Source organism: Coturnix japonica, chromosome 1 (assembly GCF_054131305.1).
Source record: "Coturnix japonica strain WE chromosome 1, WE-NBRP24, whole genome shotgun sequence".
In the NCBI taxonomy this organism is placed as follows: Eukaryota; Metazoa; Chordata; class Aves; order Galliformes; family Phasianidae; genus Coturnix; species Coturnix japonica.
Window position 1 is genome coordinate 96,672,661 of NC_140663.1, and position 23,360 is coordinate 96,696,020.

General features: G+C 43.6%; 2 protein-coding genes across 3 annotated transcripts in view; both read left to right on the top strand.

Annotated features, from left to right (window-relative positions):
• Nucleotides 1–1,468: 1,468 nt before the first annotated feature.
• Nucleotides 1,469–22,390, top strand: SLC5A3 (solute carrier family 5 member 3). Of its 2 annotated transcripts, XM_085547839.1 has the most exons (3): nt 1,469–1,687; nt 5,117–5,494; nt 14,468–22,390. In XM_085547839.1, the coding sequence occupies exon 3, from the start codon at nt 14,770–14,772 to the stop codon at nt 16,909–16,911; it is 2,142 nt and encodes a 713-aa protein (XP_085403965.1). In that variant the 5' UTR covers nt 1,469–1,687; nt 5,117–5,494; nt 14,468–14,769; the 3' UTR covers nt 16,912–22,390. The 2 variants fall into 2 exon arrangements, with proteins under 2 accessions (XP_085403965.1, XP_015737457.1); XM_015881971.3 differs by lacking the exon at nt 5,117–5,494.
• Nucleotides 1,469–23,360, top strand: part of MRPS6 (mitochondrial ribosomal protein S6) — a 44,471-nt gene continuing 22,579 nt past the window's right edge. The window contains exon 1 of the mRNA XM_015881984.3: nt 1,469–1,687. Coding sequence (XP_015737470.1) covers nt 1,643–1,687 — 45 coding nt within the window. The 5' untranslated portion in view covers nt 1,469–1,642. The remainder of the gene's footprint in view (nt 1,688–23,360) is intronic.

Below are 23,360 nucleotides of genomic sequence, written 5' to 3' on the forward strand. Positions count from 1 at the left end.
ACTGCGGGAAGCGCTGGGGAAAGTTTTTAATTAGCAGTACTTGCATCTTGGATTCATTTTAGCAGCCACTATATCAACACTATGCAAACAGAGAAAGCAAGTGATGCTGAGCTGACGGCAGCTTTTTTGTGGGTTTTGGGGTGTTTTTAGGGTATGGTTGTGGCTCCTGGATGAGCACTGAGGACCCTCTGGATGGAGCGGGGCTGTAGGCCGGCAGCTTGTGGTTTGAGATGAGCTCATGTTGATGGAGAGTGAGGTATGAATTCAGGTTCTGTTTTAAGGGGAGATTAAGATTGTATGTAAAAGAGATGAAGGAGGAGGTTTTCTTTCCTGGAGGCAGCGTTGATGAGGAGACTAGAGGACTGTAGGACTTTCAGCGTAAGAGCCTGTTGTGGGATGGAGTGAGGGTATGCAGCAATAAATTGGGGTGCTGGGATCCTAGATATCTCATTTAAGTTCTTTAATTTTGAAGCCTCCTTTTTTCCTGCTTCCTCTTCACCCTGAGCCACAGCAAGGTGGCCCTGCCTTTCATCCCCACAGCTGCCTTTAGGCCCAAGCAAATCAGCATAGCTCGTCCACAGCAGCAACCGCATAGCAACAGCCTTTCCCAGGCAGCGGAGGACCCTCATGGCACCACAGCAGTGGGCTGTAGCCATGACGGCTGGCAAGGCTCACACTCTTGAGCTGCTGCCTCAGTGCCCAGCGAGCACCTCAGTACCACAAAAAGCCCAGGAGGTCTTCAAAACCCAGGGCAGAAACTCAGGACAAGATCAGCCTATAAATCCAGCTCCAGCACTGTATTTCTGGGATGTTCTTAGGTACGCACACCTGAGTGAAGGGTGTGCCCCACAGGGATGTGGCCGTGCTGTGGAGAAACACGACCCCAACGACACGAGCAAGCCACGTCAGTGAGGCTGCTCGGGGTGAGATGCGCTCCGGACACACAATCACCCCGGTGGGGCCGCGGAAACTTCTGGAAGGGCAACTGCGGGTACCACCTGCGGGCACCTCACCCGGCTCAGTGGGACCGGCGGCCCCGGGCAGGCGCGGGGGCTTCCCGGCACCGTCCTCTCCCCCGCCGCGTGCGGTCTCGGCCGCGCGCGTGTGCTCGGCGGGGGGAGTAAGGGGCGGACACAGTGGAAATTTCCACTCCCTGCAGCAGAAGCCACAGCAGCCACCACCACCGCGGCGGTGGAAAGGAGGAAGGCGGGCGCAGGCTCGGAGCCGCCGCAGGGGAGAGGCGGTTCCCCGCTCTCCGCTCGGCCTTCCCGGCTCAGAGCCCCCTCCCCGGTGCCGGGCGTCCCCCACTCGGCCCCCCGGGGGCAGGGGCGGCGGGGCAGCCCCCGGGCGGGCGGCTGCTCGCGAGGCCGCGGCGGCGGAGGCGGTGCCTGCGGCGGGCAGGGGGCGGCGCGGCGGAGCGTGCGCAGCTGCCGGCGCCCTTTAAGCCGCGCCGCCCGCCCGCCCGCTCGGTGTGTGTGCAGCCCGGGAGTCGCGCGGGCGGGAGCCGCCGCCAGCACAGCCGGGGACCCGCTTTCCTCCTTTCCTTCTCCGTTGCCCTCCCCCTTGTCCGGCACCGCCGCCCCCTTCTTCTTCCCCCGTGCCCCGCCGATCCTCGCTCCTCCCGCCACAGCCGAGCTCTGCGATGCCCCGCTATGAACTGGCTTTGATCCTGAAAGCCATGCAAAGGGTGAGTGAGGGAGGGGCGGAGGGCGGGAGGGGACCGGCCAGGTGGGACCGGCAGTCGGGGGGCTCTTTCCCCCGCTCGACCTATCCAGCCCCTTCTCCGGGGCGAGCGTTGCCCGCCCGGCCCTCCCTCGCTTCTCGAGGCGGAGTTGCGCAGCGTGCTCGGTGCTGCCGTGTGCGCGGCTCTCGGCCCTATATCCCTTTCCCCTTTTTGAACCCTCCCCCGCCGGGAGCTGTCGCAGCGCGGCTCTCCCCGCAGGTAAGCAGCTGCCGGCTGAGCGCAGACTCGGCTTCTCTCCCCCGCTGCCTCCCGGGGCTCTCCCCGCACCTGCCCCAAACTCCCCCCGCCCGCTGTGCCCCCGGGCCTCGCCCCGCAGCGCCCGGACACGGGCATCCCCGTTGCGGCCCTCTGCGAGGGGGATGGGGGGAGGTCTCAGTGATAATTCTTCAATTGATTCCCTTTTCCGTTCCCACCCCCTCCCTGCCGTTGCTGCCACCAGTTGAGCCGCAGCGATATCGCCCCTTGGAAGGGCTGCCAACCGCTGCTTCTTTTCGGTGGCTCGGTGATAAGCGGTGGTGTGAGCGAGCGGGATGATGCGGTGCTCAGTGAGCCCCATCGGGGCTGCGTGATACCTGCGTGTGGAAATAGCGATTAAATAACAGCATCCCGCAGTACCTGGGACCCTCTATTTGGGAAACAATAGCTCACAGCAGCCCATCCCCAGTGCCTCCTTTAGCCTTTATCTCTACCTTCAGTGCAACACGCAGGGCTGGGGTTGGCACGGAGCAGCACCCATAGCCTGTACCCTCCCGGTTCTACCCCTTGCTGTCGCATTTCACCTTTGTTTCTATGACCATATACATCTGCAGTAGGACGTTGAGGAACAAAGTGGCATTACTCTGTGCTTCCCGTAGTTGCGGGTGCACGTCTTCATGCATTGCATCTGCTATATCTACTGGTATATTTCCATTCATTTTACATGTAGCATACACATGTCAGGGTTGGCTTTTTCTTTTTTTTTTTTTAACTTGGCTTAACTGCAGGAGCTGTAGTAGACTTCTCAGGTGAGTCCCCTAGTGGAGAAGTGCGGCAAGTGGAACAAGGCTGGGGATATGCTGCACCCCCTCGCGGAGCAGTGCTCAGCCTGGTACCCGTGTGAGCCCAGGGTATGGGGATGGGATGCTTTTTGACTGTGCTCTTTAATGTGGCAGATGCCTCGTATTGTGCAGGCACTGTAAAGGCAGGATGGGGCAGGCAGCATATTAAATGTGGTATAGCAAGGCATGGGGAAGTGCTGCTTTGAAAGGATGCTGTGTTGGGGAGCAGTGTCTTTAGTGCCTAGTGTTTGGCACTGAAACCCAGAGATAGGCTCTTAGTTGTAGGATGCTCCCAGTGTCCATTAACGCACTGAAGATCTAACATCTGTAACCTTTCTTTCTCTGACCCTTGTATATTCTTTCCCAGTAGATGCATCTTAATTCTTTTTTCCTCCTGTAAGCTGTGTCTGTACACCTAGTTTTAGTTCAGGAATGTTACTGTTTCTAACCTGCCCATGTCGTAATTCTAAGATCTAGGTAGTTAATCTCTAGGTGCTGTTTTCTTGATTGGTTTTTAATAAGTATCTTATTACTGTTGCCTTTCATGTGCAGTGTACGTTTGAAACAAATCTCAGTACGTACCGGTTATATGCTGCACAGTACTGCTGGATCCTTACAGGTTGCTCTAATAACTCCTTAATGATGTGTAATCATTAAGCACAATGCTAACTTAAATTGATCAAAGTGTGGGCACCTGATTTGGGTCTGAAATTACACAGCCCTGCAGAAGTTGAAGCAGTTGCATGTAGTGCTGAGTAAATTTCACTTCCCCTTATCCAGAGCTCTCTGATGAAGACTCCCCAGGCAGATGCTCCCTGTGCAATATTGTCAGTCCCTCTGTGCTGTGGCTGTGAGCTCTGTGCCTGTTTCTGGCTGAGGCTTGAGTGCTGGCTTGTCTCCTGCTGTCCCTGATAGCCCTTCTCATCCAGCAGCTCTCCTATGCTTTGCTGTTTAACTCCTGTGGCCTCCTCTAGCAGCTTGAGTGCAAACCTCAGAGCTGCAGTCTGGTGGATTTTCACAGCTCTCTTTGGAGGCAGGTGCTGTGGTTCTGCGGGGTTCCTCCTATCCACAGTTGTTTTTCATAGTTGCCTTGGCTTTTGCACGGACCTAGGTAGAACAAACTCCCCTTAAATCAATCCTGTTGCTTTAGGTTCCTTTGCTTGCTAGTACTTCAAGTTGGTGGTCCTTCATTCTTCTCTTGCATGTGGCTTCTGTTCCAAGTGATAGAGTGCGTGGTGCAGCAAGGCATCTTCATATCCAGTTGATCTCTGTGTGGCTGCAACGCTCTGCTTGTTCAGCGTGGCCCTGTGGTCCCACTCTATTCTTCTCTGTCGCTTTTGTGCTTGGCAGATGTCCTCATTCTCTTCAGCATTCCTGCTGTTGCTGTAAAAACACAGTACCTGAAAGCGTAGGGGAAGGAGGAAAAACTTGAACAACTCTTTGTCACCAGCTGATGCACTGTACTTAGCTGAGGGATTGTGGCTTTATTCTGAAGTTAGAGCTGAGAAGCCATTTCCTTTCCTGTCCTGTAGGTGGTGTACGGTCCTGTATCAGACTTGGGACAAAAATCGAATTCCCCCATGGGCAGTGTCCTTAATCAGCAAAGACCCCACTCAGACTCTCTAGAAAGCCTAATTAATAACAATTCCCCAAAGGGCCTCCCGGGTATATTAATTTAGGGAAAAAAACCAAACAAATAAACCCAGTTATTTGTGATGTCGCTGTATTTGAGAAGTAGCTGCAGTGGGAGCATTTGGGTAGTGTGAGGAGGAGGAGATGTTCTTGCTAAGGCAGAGTGTGAGACTGTGGAAGTGAGGTAACAGTAACTTACGGTGGAAGTAGTTAACGTTGCATGTTTCTTTCACTTTCTGCACTCAAAGTGCTAGTGAAAAATAGGATGATAGCGGACTTGTTGCCAGTTCTTAGCAGCATAGAGGTGTGTGTGTGAAGGTACTCTGCTTACACTCTGGAGCCTGAGTCAAAGGCTGCAGTTGTGTGGAAGGTAAGGATGCAGAATAAAGGCTTAGCTCTTCATATTTTGCTACAAATAGTGAGGTTTAGAGCATGATTTTCTAATTATTTCTGCCTTTCTCCCAGGAGAGCATTCAGCAGGGGGGGTTCTGGCATCAGGAAGGGACAGCGACCCATTGTGGATGTGCTGGAGCTCTGGCCTCTGGAGAATGAGCTGTTCCGCAGGGAGCCTCCCTTTGGCTTCCCTCCTGCTCCTGCTGCAGCTTCCTTGGGAGCCTGGGGAAGGAAGGAAGTGGGGCATGGGAAGGGGAAAGGGAAGGAAGAGCTGGAAATGGCTTCCTCTTGCTCTACTGCTGTTTTGCAGACTGACCGCAGGGCGGCAATACGAGACACCCCACGTGGGAGCCGGCAGCCTGGGGAGCGTAGGACAGACAGAGCAGGCGGAATCCCCGTGCTGTGCTTGCTGCTGCCCGACTGGCAAGTTGGGACAACCCTCTGCGACAGGACAGCGTTGTGACTGCAGCTGCAGAGAATGGGCACTTGAAAAAAACTTCTAGTAGAGGATCTTGCTGAAAACGAGAAAGTGTATCAGTATTTCTGTTAGCATCATAGAATTGAGTTGGAAGAGACCTTTTTGAAGATCTTTAGATCATCTGGTCTGACTCTCCTGCAGTGGACAGGGACACTTACAGCTAGATCGGGTGCTCAGAGCTCTGTCCAACCTGACTTTGAATGTCTTTAGGTATGGGACATCCACCACCACTCTGAGCAACCTGCTCCTTTGCTCTCCCCTACTTTGTAATGAAGTCATCATGATTTGACACTTGGTTACCTATGACAGCCATTCCCTGAGATAGGGAACCTGTCCACCCACCTCAGTAGCCCTGCAGCACACCTGGACTCACAGTTTAACCAGCATACTCGCACATTGTAACTACACAGTGTAACTGGTGTTCAGCACCTGTTTGATGTCTTCTGAGCAGCTTGCTGCTTTTCAGAAGCTGCCTACCTGCTGTGGACATCATTCTTCTTTTTTAAGAAAGCTGAAGTAACGGGCAGTAATGTTGCTTGACATCTTGGCTATTATGCTTAATTGCTATGTAGGCAGCTGCAGCAATTCGGCTTCTTTTGATGTTTTAGTTGCTAGGGAGAGGAGAGGGGAGTGAGGGGGGGCAGTAAGCAGGCAGATATTGTTTTTATTTTCTTTCTTTTTTTGATGAACCCTCCTATTCTTACCACTGAATTACACCTTTCCTGTACACTCTTGCACTGCCACCCCCGTTCGGTTGGTTGAAATTACGAGTTTTCTTCTATTTCCTTTGACTTTTGTAGTAGGCTGGAGTAGGTTCTTCTTCACAATATTATGTGTAGCAGGGAAAGGACTTGTGGGGGAAGTGCTGGAATGAAGACCAAGTTTCTGGGACCAAAAGAGAAGACTAAAAAGCTACAGGGTCTGCAGTTGACTCTCCTATAAAAGTCAGCTTTTTGTTTTCTGCCTTTAGCACTACTGTCAGAACTGCTGGATTTGAACTGTGTGATGCAGACAGTATTTGAGAACGATACCCTCCTGGCTGACACTTGCCATTTTTCTTTCCTAGGATCTGAGAGTAGCAAGTTTCTGCCAAGTGTGTGATATTTGCCTGGATTGGATATGGGGGAGGTGAAGGATTATTATTTTCTGTGAAGCTGTTTAAACCTTTTTATAGCAGCTAGTTTTTAGCAAGATGCGTTTGGCAAAATTGTCTGAAGTGAGTACTGAAATGATGGCAGGAACTAAGATAGTCAAAAGTCTCTTGGTTTATACAGGCTTATTCAGTGATTGAATATGTGTAACAGGATGTGCTGGTTATTCTGCAGCTCTCGTTCCCTGAGTTTTTGAGCTGTTTGAGTGTAGAGGCAGGGCTGTGGGCAGGCTGTTGGAGTCAACAGGCTTCAGTGGGATTTGATAAGCTGCTCTTTAGTGGGTAGACATGGCAGCTTAAAATGTTAAGATAAGGATTCCCTATTTTGCTCTTGTTACCTGTTCAGCATGTGCTGTTCTGTCTTGGCTGTGTATCTCCTCTCAGTTGTTCATTGTGTGTGCATTTATCTGTACACACTGGGTATATATGATCAGGGAGAGACTTGCAAACTTCAGCGTGGGAGTAGTTTGTGCTCTATCTTTCACAAATGAGAACCTGTTGTATTGATAGAATCACACCATTGCTTTCCATTATAAAAACCCTTAAGAGTGACTGGCTTTTTAAGATGTTTTTTTGTATCAGCTAGACTTGTCTGTTAAGTTAACTCAAGTATGATTCTGTGTATACACTTGCTTTCTTCTAGCACGTAATATGTATTTTGTAATAATGTAAGTTCTTGCTGTCTTACATATTCTTCCAGGAGATGATTTCCTCACATTATCTTGTTCCAGCGCCGTAACGCTGGTGCTTTGGGGTTTGTTGATTATTGATCAAATCACTTGTCTTGTTTTTTGTCAGATTGCAGACTGAGCAGATTGTTCATTTGGTGACCCACAGCTGCTCACGCCTGCTTTACTACAAATCTCTGACAGAGAAAGCATTGCCAAAGTGGAAACAGCAGTTAGCATTGCTTATACTGACCCCTGTGCCGCTCAGTTGAGAGCAGCAGGAGCCTCTGGGTTATTCACTTGAAAGCTTCCTGCCTTGTGGGATGTATCTCTGGTGTGCCTCCTGTAGAAAAGCCAATAATGTGGTGGAAGGGGCAGACAGTGAAAAGGATGGCAGATGGGTAAAATATAACTAGGTATGTAGAAGTTGGACAGAAAGATGAGCGCTAAAAATACAGAAAGCGAGGCAAGGTCTGTGCAAGTTAAGGGTGTCTGTTGTAGGAGCATCAGTTCAAATTCTGGAGCTGAGATACTACAGAAATGTATTGGCCTGGCTGAGGAGGGGGAACAGAAACAAGCACGAGGGTGGCAAACTGTCATGAATGCTAAAAATGTAGTTCTTCATGTTGACACAGGAACTGCTGTTTTGCTATTTCTCACATTTTCTTTCTTTTTTTATTTTTTATTTTCTTTTAATCTTGGCTTATGCACTTGCAATCTAGTCTTTGTGTTTCAGTCATGAAAGCATTTAAGGAATGATAAGTATAAATTAAGGTACATGCACAGCATGGATGAAGGAGGGAAATATGTTCAGTGGAGTTTGTTGAGGCTACAAGTTGGGTAGTGTTCACTACAGGTAATTAGAAAGCTCAATTTAAAATTGCACTAGTTCTTTTATCAGGTAACTTAATATTCATTTTGGTGCCTTGAAATGCCTTCAGAAATCTTGCAAGAGCATCATCAGGCTGAGAAGTTTTAGGGGCCTCAGCATTGGATTCTAGTGTTAAAATTGCCTGAGAAACTTCAGTCTCAACTAACAATAAAACTTGTGATACTTTTACATTGTTGGAAAGACTGTAGACAGCCATAAATGAGACAGGAACCTGCGAAGTCCTGGATAAACTTCGAGTATGTTTTATGTGTTTATTTTTTTCTGGCCAGCCCCCGCTTCTTTATCCTTGAAATTCTGGGAAGGATGACTTCCTTCTCTGCCCAGTTGCGTGGTGACTCACATTTATTGATCATTTCTTTCTCTGAGTAGCTTATGAAGGTCCTGCTCTCTTAGTCAAAATTGTCTTCAACTGAGGTGAACCAGCACATTTTCCTGAGTGAAGAGCTGTGCAAGTTGTTTTAATAAACTGCTGGATGATGGTAACCACCAACTAGATTGTGTCTTTGTGCCTTGCAGATAAAGAAAAATCATCTTCAGTAGTAGAGATTCCAGAACCTTCTCCCTTTCCACATTGCCTGGGGGAGATATCCCTTCTCACTTCCCTTTAAAATTACTTTCTTTACCTGTTTGTCCTGTCGTGCTCTTAATTTTGTTATTGTTGGCCACACGCTTTCTCTGTACTCTTCTTCCTCTTCTGCTTCTAGTTCCCGTGTATGAGGAAGGTCATCTGTCTATCTGCATTTGCAAGGAAAAGCATGATTTTCTTCCTGGGGGAAGAAGAAGCTGCTTATAGTAACCTGTCTGTGGGCAGCTGAGCTTCTGGTAGTCATCTGCTGGAGATTTGGTGAAGACACAAATCACAAAATAATAGAATGGTTTTGTTTGGATAATCTAGTTCTGCTCCCTCTCACCTGCTGTGGTCAGGGCTGCCCGGGGTCGCATCCAACCTGGCCTTGAGTGCCTACAGGGATGGGGCAGCACAGCTTCTCTGGGCAGCCTGTACTTGTGCCTCACCATGTTCTGATGAAATAATTGCCTCCTGATCTCAATATTCCTCCATTTACCCCCCTGACATATTATCTGCCTGTGTAAGAATTTGGTTTTCCTGAAGCGTTTAAGTATGGTTGGAGTACTGCAGGAGGCCTCAGTGCGATCTCCCTGGAGCCTTCTCTCTGCCAGACTGAACAAGCCCAGCTCCTTTAGCCTTTCATCACAGTAGAGCTATTTCAGCCTTCTGATCATCTTCATGGCTTCTTCTGGACCTGCTTCAACAGCTCTGTGTTGTTCCCGTACTGGGGGCCCCAGGCCTGGATGCAGTGCTCCACACGGGGCCTCATGAGGGTGGAGTGGAGAGGGGCAACTGCCTCTTCTTTCCTTTGCTTGCTTTTTTCCCCCCTTGTGATTTAGTGAAGGTCCTGGAAATGTGTATGTGCTTTGGGGCAGGGGGAACTGTTTTTTTTTTTTTTGTTTTCTTTTTTTTTTTTTTAATTTTTATTTTTTTAAAAACAAACACGAATAGTTTGATCTGTGATGCTGGTGCTATCAGTTATGCTGGCCTTCAGCTTCATATGGCCTCACATTATTCCAGTTACTGCTTCTGTAAGAGTCTGTAATAGCATAACATTTCTAATAGGCATATGCAGTTCAATTGTGTGTGGAGAGATGTAGTTCTCTTTCTACTGAACTGCATGCTGTGAGGGTACTTATTTCTCTTCTGTCTCCTTCATCAATCCTTTAGAATCAAGAAGAACATGCTACAGAGCAGCCTTCTTTTTCTGATGCTACTATAAAATGATGAGGAGCAGAATTGGAGTCATTCCTGAGATCCCAGACAAAGAAGTACATTAAATGCTTGTAATAACTCCTTTGAGTGACTGACTTGAACTCTGCACCCTGAATCCGACTTCTGTGGTGGTGATGGTTTACACATACATCTGTGGCAACTGTGTTCTCCAAGGCTGGAGTATTGTTAATGTGGTATCACTTTGGAGCGGTGGAGTCTGTGTGGCAAACAGGCTGAGCAAGGTAGCTGTCCATTCAGTTAATTCCAGCATGTTGAGCTGCTGGAACTGACATTTCAGACTTATTTATTAATTGTTACAGGTCCGCTTCTGCCTCTGAATTTGCCTGCTTCCTTTGCTGTACTGTGTTGGTTTTGGGTGCTGTACCAGCTCAGCCCCTCTCACCTAGCTCATCATTTATGAGGGCAAGTCCTGAAAGTCAATTTGAGGATATTTGGGGTAGTGCTGGGTAGCCCTTGCCTTCTCTAGGGCACATATAAAGAAGGAGAAGTTGAAATGTATCAGTTGATTCAGTTGATCTATGAAGAACAATTTTGTGCCTTCCCCCCCCACCCCTTTTTAAAAAAAAAAAAATAAAAATCTGGCATTCTGCAATAAATGGAACAGAGGCTTTTCCACTTTTTGCTCATCCCTTAGAGATAATAAGTATGCTTGAGGTAGCATATGTTTACTGTGGAACAGTGTGCAAGTAGGAACTCACTTGCATGTCTGTAGCAGGCAGCCCACAGTGTGAATAGGTAGACAGCATGCTCAGGAGGCTGTGCAGGCCTGCTCAAAACATAAAATCTTCATTCTCTTTTTTTCCTTCCCCCATCCTGCCCTCCCCCACCCTGGAGAGAAAGTGTTAATATTTTTTTGTGCAGGTATTGAGTCTGGAAGTCTGGGTACGTTCCCCTTACACAGGTGAGTTGTTCAGTAGGTAAGGTGCTACGAGATTGTATTAGCTTGTCCCTGTTTGAAGAAGATGGGAGTGAAGAAATCTTACTTCCAGGAAAGACCTTCAAAACTAACTTGTGAACAAAGCTCTGTACTTAATTTGCTAACAAGTGAGAGCATAGACTACTGTGTGTCTTATGTGGCTCTGTGTATCCTCAAATTAACCCTTGAAGCATCGGTCACTGGGATTAGCTCTTTAAGTGCAGGGGAGAGAGGAAATGAAATGGGAAGCCTCCCATCTGCAATTAAGAGAAATAGACTAAGCGCAAACCAGATAGTTGCTTCAGGGCTAAAACAGTTTGATTCTGGCACTTTTAAAGGCCCATCTTATTAGAAAAGCACTGTGGAGAAAGTGTTCCTTTAAAACAATCGTACAAATTTCTCCTACAAATCCCACCCTAAATCTGCTTCACATTATCTAGCATCTCTTCAGGGATTTGAGACTTTTTTTTTTTTTCCTTACAACACAGGCTGCCTGTTGGAGACATGAGCATTGTTTCACCAGAGTTGTAACCTTCTATCTTCACACAAGAGGGAAAAACTTTGTTTTGTGTCTCTGATATGATCCAGCCAGAAAACAGCTCTAGGGGAAAAAAAATCATGGTCCTTGGCAGCAGGGCTGTCTTTCTCTTTTTTTCTGTCAGTGCCACAATGTGTGCTGCTCTAATAACTTGAGATTAAACTCACATAGAATGTCTCAAAAGTCCTTCTTAAGACTTGAGGTCATAACTTGCTGAAAGTTCAGAGGGACGTGTCTCATTTTCATAATGAAAAAAAAAATATTCCAGGGTTATTTTGGAATTAGGTCTAGAATGAAACTGGTACAAGAGACTACTTTAGTGCAGTAATTTAGTGACAGTGCAGCAAATTTGTGGCAGCTACTGAAAACTTCACACCTTCCTCTTCAAGTAAGCTAAAGCCTGTAAATTTCAGATGCTGATAACGAAGGTGATAGTTCAAGCCTCTGTAGACTGCTTGTTTAAAATGGCTAATTTGGCTGTACCTTCCAGTGGAAAACACTCAATAAACTTCACGTATTGTTTATTTTAGTTAGAGTGAGCCTGTAGTAGTTTGGCATGTATCCCAACTGAGAAATATCACTATTTATTCAAGGGCAGCTGCATCTTCTACTTATGCTCTTTCTAAGGGGATTGAATATGCTTGTGTAATGGTCTTCTTGTGAGCTGGGTACCTCTTCTATCATGTAGATGTAGTTTCATTGTATATTGTCATGATTCGTACGTGTTACATAGCATAACTTTGCTGATTAACCTACGGGGAAAATACTGAGAAGTGAACTGAAGTTTAAGTCCAACATTTTTCATTAAGAGAATGGGACAGTAGAAGAGGCATAATATAGATTCTTGCCATTTCTTTCGCTTGCCCGTTATTCCGACTCTGTATAGTTTTTCTTGTTCCCCAGAGTGTTTGTTCTTCCACTTCCCTTAAAATATTTATACTTTTGGTGTAACAATATAATGTCGTAGCCCTTGAAAACTTAAGGGAATATAGTAAAAGAAACAACAGTATCAAAGTGTTGCTCATAAATGCTTAAAGCTAAGAATACTGTGTTGTGACACTGGCATGTGATGGCATCCTGTGATCTGAAGTGTTGAGAATTTTGTGTTGGATGAAACCTTTAAAGGCCCATCTCATTTAACTTGTGCTGCATTTGTGAGTGGGGGTAAACATGAATTCTTCTGTGAAAGAATTTCAAATACATCTGTGGCTTGAGGCTTATGAGCATGATAAATTTAGCACAGTACTGTAATCAGTCCATTTTGTGCCACGTCTCTTTAGTCTCTCATTATTGACTATAGCTCCTGCAGAATGAATACGTGTATTCTCATGTGGGTTTGTGGTGGTGGTGGGGAACCCTTATTATCTTGTTCCGATCCTGAACTACTCTTGAAAAACAGCCAGCTTGTACAAATAACACAATTGCGATTTTCTCCTTAAGGCTGAAGTTAGTGGCTTCTTGCAGGCCTTTTTTAGGATACATCTGCCTTAATGAGAGAGAAGCACGCATTCTTACATCAGCACCTTTGCTGCCTTCAGTAAGGCGGGCAGGGTATGTGTACGTTTATAACCTTAACTACAGCTTATTGTGGTCTATTTGAGAACTTTTAATGTTTTAATTTTTTTTTTTTTTATGGAGTAAAGTGAGTATGCTGTGAAGGTGCTAAAGGGGAAACCACCCAAATATTGGTGTGTTATCTATGAGTTTGTGTTAATTAAAGCTGAATTAACAGGAAAATGTGTGTTTTCAGCATGGTACCCAAGCATTTTTTGCAAAGGAAGTAGAAGGAGGAGTGTTTAGAACTGATGTTTGTAGGCCTTCTAAGGCTGATAGACCTTACGTTCAGAACAGCAATCAGTGATTTGTGTGCTTGCCTTTATTTGTAGATGGGAAAGGGGAATGGTGGCATTCGCTGTTCTTTACTTCTCTGTAATCTTGAATTCCAAGGCTGTGCTTGTTTACTACAGGGAGCAGATAAGCTTTGTGTCCAGTCCTTCCACAAGCCATTAGATGATTTTTGGTGGGTAGGTAAATGACTCTTTCTATGGCAGAATCAGGAGAAAGGAGCATCCTGTCTCCATAACGGAGATAGGAATCATTGTGCAGCTCTTTAATGCCCCCTTTCTTTCCCATCTTTTCAGTTGTCTGGACAGCAAATCTTTTTATTATCCCCTTGCTTCCACTTTGAGCACTTCAATCCTGGGTGTTTAAATGAATTCTCATGTTCACTGGTGTGCTTTAGTAGAACAGGGTATGATCTGGGGGTTCAGGAATAGAACAGCAGGATATACTTTGCCTTCAAACCTGTCTCTGGTTTTAATGTGATCCTTTTCATGCTTGAGTACAGATGGGTGGTACTGGGAACTGGAAGCTACCAAAAGCCATCCAGTTTTTCATCGCGGTACGTGGAATGCTTCCAGAGGATGTTGGAGTCACATGGGTGCAGACATCAAAAAGCACATGGAAGATAGAGATACCCTAAAGCTGGATGTGAAGCATAGTTTTGCTTTTGCCATCTGGATGAACGGAACTTTTTCTGCACTCAGAGGATGTGTGATACATATGAAGAGGTTTCAGAGTGAAATGTAACCCTCTTGTAATCTGTACCTTAGGCAGGTGTAAGCTTGCTTAAAACCTGTGGAATAAACTTGATTCTCCAGGTGATGATAAATTTATATTGTTTCTTGACAGCATTATGTCTTTGTAGTTCTAGTATCCAGCTTGCGTCTTGAGTGCATGCATACGACATCAGTGAAGATCTGTAGGGCGCAGTGCTAGAGCGATATGGGAGAGGACTAGCCAGGTTAAAGTTCCTTTGTGTATTTTCTTTTTTCCTAAGATTGTCTGTAAGAGGAAGGCCTTTTTAGTGGTTTGAGAAATAGAATTGAGAGACTATAAAGTAAAGATGAATGAAAATGTATTTCTGTTTCTTGCCTTGTCTGGGGAAACCTGGGTGACTTAATAGCCTGGAATTGTTGTGTATCTTAAGGTGCTTGTTAAAGTTGACTTATAAAAGGCATAATTTCTTAGTTTTACAAGTACAGAATTTGTGTGTATTATGGATTGCTTAAATACAATATGGATTGCAGGAAATGTAAGGGGGAAAAAATCTGTGGTGTTCAGTCATTGTTTTACTAGACTTCAAATTTTTTCTCATTACTTCATGAAATTCTCCTCTAATTCAATCTTTGTCTTTTGTCTTTGCTGCCTTGCAGGGTTGGTACAGTAGGCCTCACTAAACTTAGCTGCAACTAAGAATTTCTCCTACATCAACTGAGTTAAGGCTGATGCTCTTGTGGAATGTGGATTAAAAGTGCGTGCTAAGTTCCAAATTTCCATTTGAGAAGCGGAGAAACTAAATGTACCACTACCACCAGCATCAGGACAGCAAACCAAGGGACAAAGAATTTGATCCGCAGTGTTGATACATGTTAACTGGTTCACGTGTTGCTTAAGAGACGTTTGCTGGGGGGCGAGAAGTGGACGTCAGCTGTGCGAAGTCATTTTGTTTACAAAAATGAGGGCTTCTTTGGAAACAGCAGACATTGCCATTGTGGCGCTGTACTTCGTGCTTGTAATGTGCATAGGTTTTTTTGCCATGTGGAAATACAATCGAAGCACCGTAAGTGGCTACTTCTTGGCAGGGCGTTCTATGACCTGGGTAGCGATTGGTGCATCTTTATTTGTGAGCAATATTGGAAGTGAACATTTCATTGGGCTCGCAGGATCTGGAGCGGCAAGTGGATTTGCAGTAGGTGCATGGGAATTCAACGCCTTAATGCTTTTGCAGCTTTTAGGATGGGTCTTTGTCCCCGTCTACATCCGGTCAGGAGTGTACACCATGCCGGAATACTTGTCCAAGCGTTTTGGAGGGCATAGAATCCAAATCTATTTTGCAGCATTGTCTCTAATTCTTTATATCTTCACCAAACTTTCAGTTGACTTGTATTCAGGGGCACTTTTTATTCAAGAATCTCTAGGTTGGAATCTCTATTTGTCAGTAATCCTCCTTATTGGAATGACTGCACTGTTGACTGTGACCGGAGGTCTTGTGGCTGTCATCTACACAGACACCCTTCAAGCTCTGCTTATGATTATTGGTGCCCTCACACTTATGATCATAAGTATTATGGAGGTTGGTGGGTTTGAAGAAGTTAAAAGAAGGTACATGTTAGCATCACCTAATATAACGTCTATCTTGTTAACCTACAACATTTCCAATACCAATTCCTGCAATGTGGACCCAAAGCCCGACGCTCTTAAAATGTTGCGTGAGCCAACAGATGAAGATATTCCTTGGCCTGGATTTCTGTTGGGACAGACTCCAGCATCTGTCTGGTACTGGTGTGCTGATCAAGTCATAGTGCAGAGAGTTTTAGCTGCAAAAAACATTGCTCATGCCAAAGGATCCACTCTGATGGCAGGCTTCTTAAAGTTACTGCCAATGTTTATTATAGTTGTCCCGGGGATGATTTCACGAATACTGTTTGCAGATGATATTGCCTGCATTAATCCAGAACACTGTTTTCAAGTCTGCGGGAGCAGAGCCGGATGCTCTAACATTGCCTACCCACGTTTGGTGATGAAACTTGTGCCGGTTGGTCTTCGGGGACTGATGATGGCTGTGATGATTGCTGCACTGATGAGTGACCTGGACTCTATATTCAACAGTGCCAGCACCATATTCACGCTTGATGTCTACAAACTCATTCGGAAGAGTGCAACGTCTAGAGAACTGATGATTGTAGGAAGAGTCTTTGTGGCATTCATGGTAGTTATAAGCATTGCCTGGGTCCCCATAATTGTTGAAATGCAAGGTGGTCAGATGTACCTTTATATTCAAGAGGTAGCAGACTATCTGACCCCACCGGTGGCTGCTCTGTTTCTTATGGGTATATTTTGGAAGCGTTGCAATGAACAGGGAGCGTTCTATGGTGGAATGGCTGGGTTTATCCTTGGAGCGATACGGTTGATACTGGCGTTTATCTATCGCGCTCCTGAGTGTAACCAGCCAGATACTAGGCCAAGCTTTATCAAAAACATCCATTACATGTATGTTGCTACAGCCCTGTTCTGGATCACTGGAATTGTGACTTTTATAGTGAGCCTTCTTACACCTCCGCCTACAAAGGAACAGGTTCGAACGACCACTTTCTGGGCTGTGAGAAACAGGAATGTAAAAGAGAATACCGCAAAGGGGGAGCGGTACAAAATACAAGAAAAGAACATCTTGAGGTGCAATGAAAATGCTAATCATATCATTCCAAATGGCAAATCTGAAGAAAACATTAAAAATATTAAGCCTGAGGATATCAATCTTCTGGTTACTTGCAGAGATGACAGCAACCCGGTGATTTCTGTAAGTCACTCTGAGGTCGAGACACCGGTTGATTGCTATTCGAATGGACAAGCGGCTTTGATGGGTGAGAAAAAGCACGAGGAAGAAACTGATGATAGAGAGAGACATTTGAAATTCATAGATTGGTTCTGTGGCTTTAAAAGTAAAAACATGAACAAGAGAGCTGTTCGGGAGATGGAGGAAGAGACTGTTTGTTTACAAATGCTGGAAGAGACTCCAAAAGTTAAACTATTACTAAATACTGGACTGGTCTGTGTCTGTTCGCTCGGAATATTCATGTTTGTCTATTTCTCTTTGTGAGTGAATAGTGAACTTTTAAGGGTATGGCTATACATACAGAAGTTGATACAGGTCTCTGGAGATTTTTTTTCCCCTCTTAATTATTTTTATTTTTTCCAAATAGCATAACTGCAACCCAGGCATTGTTTACGCTATAATTGTAAAATCAACTCAACTTTAGCCTATTTAGAGACCATTTGAGACATGTTGTCCTATCTGCTGAATGCAGGATGTGTTGTGTGGTGTCTCTCTCCCTTTTTCTTCCCCCCTCTCCCCTCGTTTGCAGTACTAATCTTTTCTTTTTTTCCCCACGTTCATATGTGTAAATATACCAAAGGCAGGCGGGTGGCTGTGTTTGAAGTCAGGCAGTTCTAGAGTTCAGTCAGCGTCAAGATGAAGATAACAAGTAATCATTTACCTTTGTGTAAAATCTAAAATGATTAAAGCTATGTCAAAAGATTTTTAAATGCAAAGTTGTGATGCACATCGTTGTATCATTGTTCTCTGTAACATAGCTGTGTTTTCTTGGCCAACATAATACTTATGAATTTTGCTCATTACTTCCAGTGTTTTCAGCTTCTCGGTTCTCTTATGGCAACAACAGAATGATATTTTTCTTGTAGTAATTTATAATGTGATATCTGTTAGTAGCTTTCTGTCATTCTTCCCTGTAAGGAAATGTTTATCTTTTGATCTTTATCCTTTGTAAATTGCAGTACTGAAAAGCTGTTATATTTAAGCAAAGAAACTCTGGAGATGACAAACTGGCAGTCGAAGAGAGAAGAAAGGGGGGGGAAGGAGGGGAAAAGAAGGGTGAAAAAGGGTTCTCTTCATTGTGATTTTACAGTATATGATGTTATTGAAGTGGAAGAACATGCATTCAGTGTTGACAGTCCACAAAACTTTAGCCTTATATTGTCACTGACGTAATTAGGGTTTACCTCTTTTTAGAGAAAAACCTATACATAGGCTCTACCAGATGGGAGAAAGAGAAATGTGAGACTTCTCGTGTCTTAAGTTAAGTAAATGCACTAAAATATAACTCTTCCCCCCCCCCCCCCCCTGTTCCCCTCCATGATATGTGTCTAAAGGGAACGCTCCACAGCCTTACCGCTGCTGTACGCTGAGTCTGAAATGGGAGAAAACAAATAGGAAGGTGGGGAGGAGAGGAGGGAAAGAGGTGGAAGGTCCCTGTTTTCCAGAGACACATCCAGGCTGCCTTTGGACCTAACTCCTACAGCAGTCTTTGCTCCTGAGCTTGTCTGGGGGATTGTTTGGGAGAGCCTAACTGGCCAGGCTGAGACAGTGCGGGGCCATGCTGACAATACGCAGTGTGCTTTAAGGGTCCAGAAGTGTTTCCTCTGCACAGCTAAATAAACTTGAGAATAGTTCTGTAGAGATTAAATTTGGGTTAATCTTGCCATTGACTGTTGGAGACAGTTTGTTTTCCAGTACAGTGGGTCCTGTGAGCTGCAGGCTGGCTAAATAGTTGTTAGCAATATGATATGTGGTGTGTATTTTCAGGTAAACCAATTAACATTGAGTTTTGTGGAGGATTTTTTTGTTTGTTTTGAAATCAGTTGATTCTCATTAGCTCTGAGACTTCAGTCAGTTGGTGAGATGTCTCACCTTTCTCCGCTTCATTTAGTTGTTGCCACTGTGAAGTAGGATACTCTTATTGGCAATATGGTGGAGTCGGAACCCTGGTGGAGTATATCTAAGAGAGGAAAGTTACCATACCTGAGTCTTGGTGTAAATACACACTTTCTTGTAGTTTGTGGCTTACTTCATTCAGAAAAAAAAGTATTTTAAATCTTTCTTAATGGCAAAATTCTAGTAGATGAAGCATGTTAAAGGAATCTCAAGTTAGTTCATCAGGGGGGTGAGCTGGGAATAATGGTACTGTATGTAAAAGACATAAAACATCATTAATTGTTTCTATGCAGGATAAAATAATCTAGGACTTGCCTGATGTTAGTGGAGTGAAAAATATCTTGTAGGATGAGAATAAGCCTCAGACTATCAATATTTTCTTGAAAAGCCCAGGTTCTAGTGTGCCAGATTTGGCACAGGGAAAGAGAGATTCACGTGCCAGGCACTGTCCCTTACTAACTTGGCTTGTCTTTCTATCAGCAGCTGGTACTTGGGTTTTCCAGAGCAGTCTTTTTGGCTCTGATACTAACAGATGCATTACCACCTAACCTGTGCAGTTAGGTTAGCTCAGGGACCCTTCTGCTTGGCTGCCCTTGCTTTGTCCTTGCTTACTTTTTTTCCAGGGTGCCTTATGTAGTTATGAAGCTGAAGGCATGGCTTTTAGTGCCACCTAAATAGCAATTTGCTTATAATGTGTTTTCCCAGGTTGTTTTTCCCTCCTCTTTCCCCAAGTCATTTGCTGTTTAAACAGAATGGCGTTCTGTTTAAATAGTCAATACATGGGATGCATGTATCCTGGTCGATATAACTGCAGTCAGATCCATAGTGAAATTGATCCTTTGATCATCATATGGAGTCAGAACCTTTCCCAAATGTACAGTGCAGCCTTTGACTGTTGAATCTGAGATACTCAATATTCCAGTTAATACATTCTTACTTTGTTCAACTAACAAGTTGCCAAATCAATATAATTGATAATTGGCAGGCAGTTAGAATCTTCATGAAGTAACACTCTCCCCAATTAAGCTGTCATTGTGAAGAAGCTTTTAAGCAAATCGTTTATCTGGTGGTTTTTTTTTCCTCTTAAGTAATTTACAAACATTTCTATGGTACTCTGCCTAATGTCAGCCTCTTCAGTCATGTTCTGTTTCCATGTCTTAGAGGTCATAGAACTTGACTGATACTCTTAGCTACATGTAACCACTTAATAAAATCCCTTTATCTCTTTCCCCCCTCCCATCCCAAATTTAAGGCTTCAAGCACTCTGTTGGTGAGCAAATGCCTCACCCAGTGTTAGAGACTATAGTGTTAGAAGTTGCTTGAGGTTTGGTTTTTTTGTTATGTTTTGTTTTTTATAGCGTAAACATGCCTTTGCTAATCTTTTGGTCATGATCTACCTACAATCCTGGTTAATACATTTAGGTCCGAACACCAGTTTTTTGGTCTGGTAGAACTGCAGTTCGTTACATAATGGACAATTGGTTCCATACACTTTAATGACTGGCCTCCTCTGAGGTGGGACTGGCTAACTGCACAGGGGCAGAGCCAAGGGGACACTTGGCTTCCCTCTTTGCAGCAAGGGGTTTATTTATTGCCTTGAACTTAGAATGACAGTCTTGAAGAAGTTGTTTTGGAACTACACCTTTTTTTTTGTTGTTGTTGTTATTACCCTTAACTTATTTTTTCTGTGAAGATATCTGAATCTTCTCCCAGAAATCTGTTAGAAGCCTTTTATTTAAATAAAAGAAGAAAAAAAAAAAAGACTAGCTAAGAAGGAGGAGGCTTCCTGAGAGCTTAATAGTACGTTTTGGGAGACTATTCTTATTTAATTTTTTTTTAGTGGATGATTTGATGCTGTTCTCTGCCAAAGTTATTTTTTTAATTATTATTTTTTTTAATTATTACTGTTACCATTGTTCTTTTTTTCTTTTTTTTTTTTTCTTTTTTTTTTGGTTAGCTTTTTCTAAAACCTGAAAGGAAATGGCGAGAGTTTGTAAGAAATTAAAAGTGGCTTTCAGTATGCCACTTGTGTATTAGTTTTTGTTTCACTTCTCCAAATCTGTGCTTCACCCTTATCCCAGAAGGGCCAGCATGAGACTTCTGATGCGAATCATGAGAGTACTGTAACTTAGTAGTGAAAAGGATTTCCCACAAGGTTACGGTGAACAGGCAGAGCCATCAGTGGATCTCTGCAGGAACACTTAAAGCAGAAGCTGCTTACAACTTTAAAACGTACAGCTTTATTTTTTTTAGATATATATTTTTTTAAATCCTGAGATAAAGGAGGTGATGGGAGACGCTCCCTTTTAGAGAACAGGATGCACGGGAGAGGCTGGAGCTGATGCGCTCTAAGACTTTTGAGGAAATCTTTGGATTTAGCATGTATAGCAAAGCAAAAAAACCAAGCTCACCTGTTAATTTGGTATTCTGTATGTTCTGTGCCCTTAAATGTAATTGTTTTGAAAATAAAACTAACCTTGTTATGTGATGTTAAAAAGCAAACTTGTGTGCAATGTTTTAATTTTTTTTTTTTTAAAGAAAATGTTTGTATATAATTAAATGGTTTAATGTGCTTTAATTGGCCTAAGGTAAAGAGTAGTCCTAGAATGTAAACATATATAATTAGAATTTCTGATTTCACTGTGAGATCTCTGAACTCTCTTGTTTTGCGAAGTGGTTTGTTTTGTTTACAAAACACTTTCAATTCTTTCTTTTATGGTGTTGGTTCAAAGGCATTTGCTTCACTTCTGTTCTAATATTGAATTCATGGTATAGTGACATCTGGTGACACTTAGCATTATCAGTTTCACTGTGTAAAGTCAGACACTTTGAGCAAAAATGGTAATGATATGACAATTCTCTGTGTCTATGAATACACGTTTTTAAATGAGGTGGTTATAAAACTAGTTGCTGTGCAAAATGTTAGTAGTCTTCTTCAAGAAGAAAGCAAATTTTCTAATATCACTAGAGCAGTCTCTTCATTCATCTTCTTATTTTTGAAGCACAGTGTCAAAGTGATGCTGCTTTACCTTGTATTTCTGATATCATGTGTTGGTTTATTTTTTTTTTAGATATCTGTGAGGTATTTTTGTTCTTTTGTTGCTATTGTATTTTTCTGCAGATTTTATATAAAATACCAGTTTAATGAACTGCCTTTTTTTTTTTTTTAACTATTCAACTAAAATACATTTCAGACCAAAACCAAATGATATGATCTATAGCATTTGAAATCTGCCTTTTTCCTTGTCCCTTGGTTTTTTTTGTTTTTTTTTTTTTTTCTTTATTTTTTCATTTGTTTGTTTTGAAATAAGCCAAATGGGCATGTAGATAAGATCGCTATAATGGATCCAGGTCTCTTTTGGTAAAGTGTTATTTAAAGGTCTGTTAAGATCTTATAAGACAATATACTGATAAAAATTATTGTAGTAGGAATATAGTTTTAGAAGTGTTAATGAGATTAATACAGCTTAATTATACTTGTAAGTTGCTACTGTCCATAATGACAAGCTTTTTGTCATAGAAACGATGTATGATAAATTAATTTTGGTCTAGTGTATAGAATTATCATATTGCTATAAATCTTTGAAGTAAATCTGATGCAAAATTTTCATAGTTAGCATTGCTGGCCCTGTGTATACTGTTCTTTGTATACTGTATGCATATTATTTTGCCTACTGCATTAGTCTTCAAACTAAAACTCTTATTAGAGAGTATTTGGATACTTCAGACTGTGTTTCTTGCAGTTTACATTCCTTTACCATGGCATTTTGTCCTGTCTAAAAGTATTGTATGGAAATGTTTAAAACTTCTGTACAAAGTTTCAATAAAAATAGAGGAAAAACAAGAATAGATATTTGTGAAGCTATTTTGGAGAATCTCTACCTAACTGTCTCTGTACTCTTGCTTGTAATGAGCCTTATGTCCCCGTATATAAAGAATACCTCCTATTTTGCACTTGTTAATAAAGGCACCTCTTGAAGTAGGGCATGGGCATTTTCTTAGCGGAGTTTGAAAAAAACCCCACTATCACCAACAAACAAAAGAACAAAGCATGAGTTTGAAACTGCAAGAAGAACTTAAGGATCCAAACTGTAGTTGCAGAGTTTTGGCCCTCAGTTCCACAGCCATTCATGGGCCTATGGGTGGTGTGGGCTGTTTCTTCTACAACCTGAAGGTCAGGATGCCATTAGGGGAAGGCTTAGCTACCAGATGTGCCCTGCAGAACAGTTGCTTGCATAAAACCGAAGCCCTTAGTTAGCAATGCATGCACCATCTGAACACAGTGTAAAATTGCATTTTTGTTTTCTTTTATATGTCAACTGCTGCTTCATTAACCAGTTTGTGAATGAGATGGGCTTCTTCTTTCCTAATCCTGGAGTGTCCCCAAATACCTACAGTTGTGCTTTGGTATCCTTCTGGGACCATCGTAGCCTGTAGGTCTTGCAGTGTCTGCTGTTTATTTCTAGCTGCAGTCTGGAAATCGGTCCTATTGCCCAAGTCCCACATGGGGCCCGTGTTTGTAGTCATGTGGGAATGATGAGCATGATGCTGTCTTCTGCCTCGTAGGAAGCAGTTATGGCTTGGAATAGTCATTGCTAAGATCCTTGGCTGTAGAGTGGGAAGGAAACTTAGTTAGGATGTTTACTTGAAAATGATTAAAATATCAACAGTTCTAGAAGAAGTGGTCAAATGTGAGTCTTCACCTTTTTTCTATCCTTGTCTCCTGTAAGGATCTATTGGAGCTAATAGCTGTAGAAAGTGTGGTGTTAGTCATGGTTTCTTTGTTGGCCAGTGGAGAAAGTTGAGCAAGGTGGGGG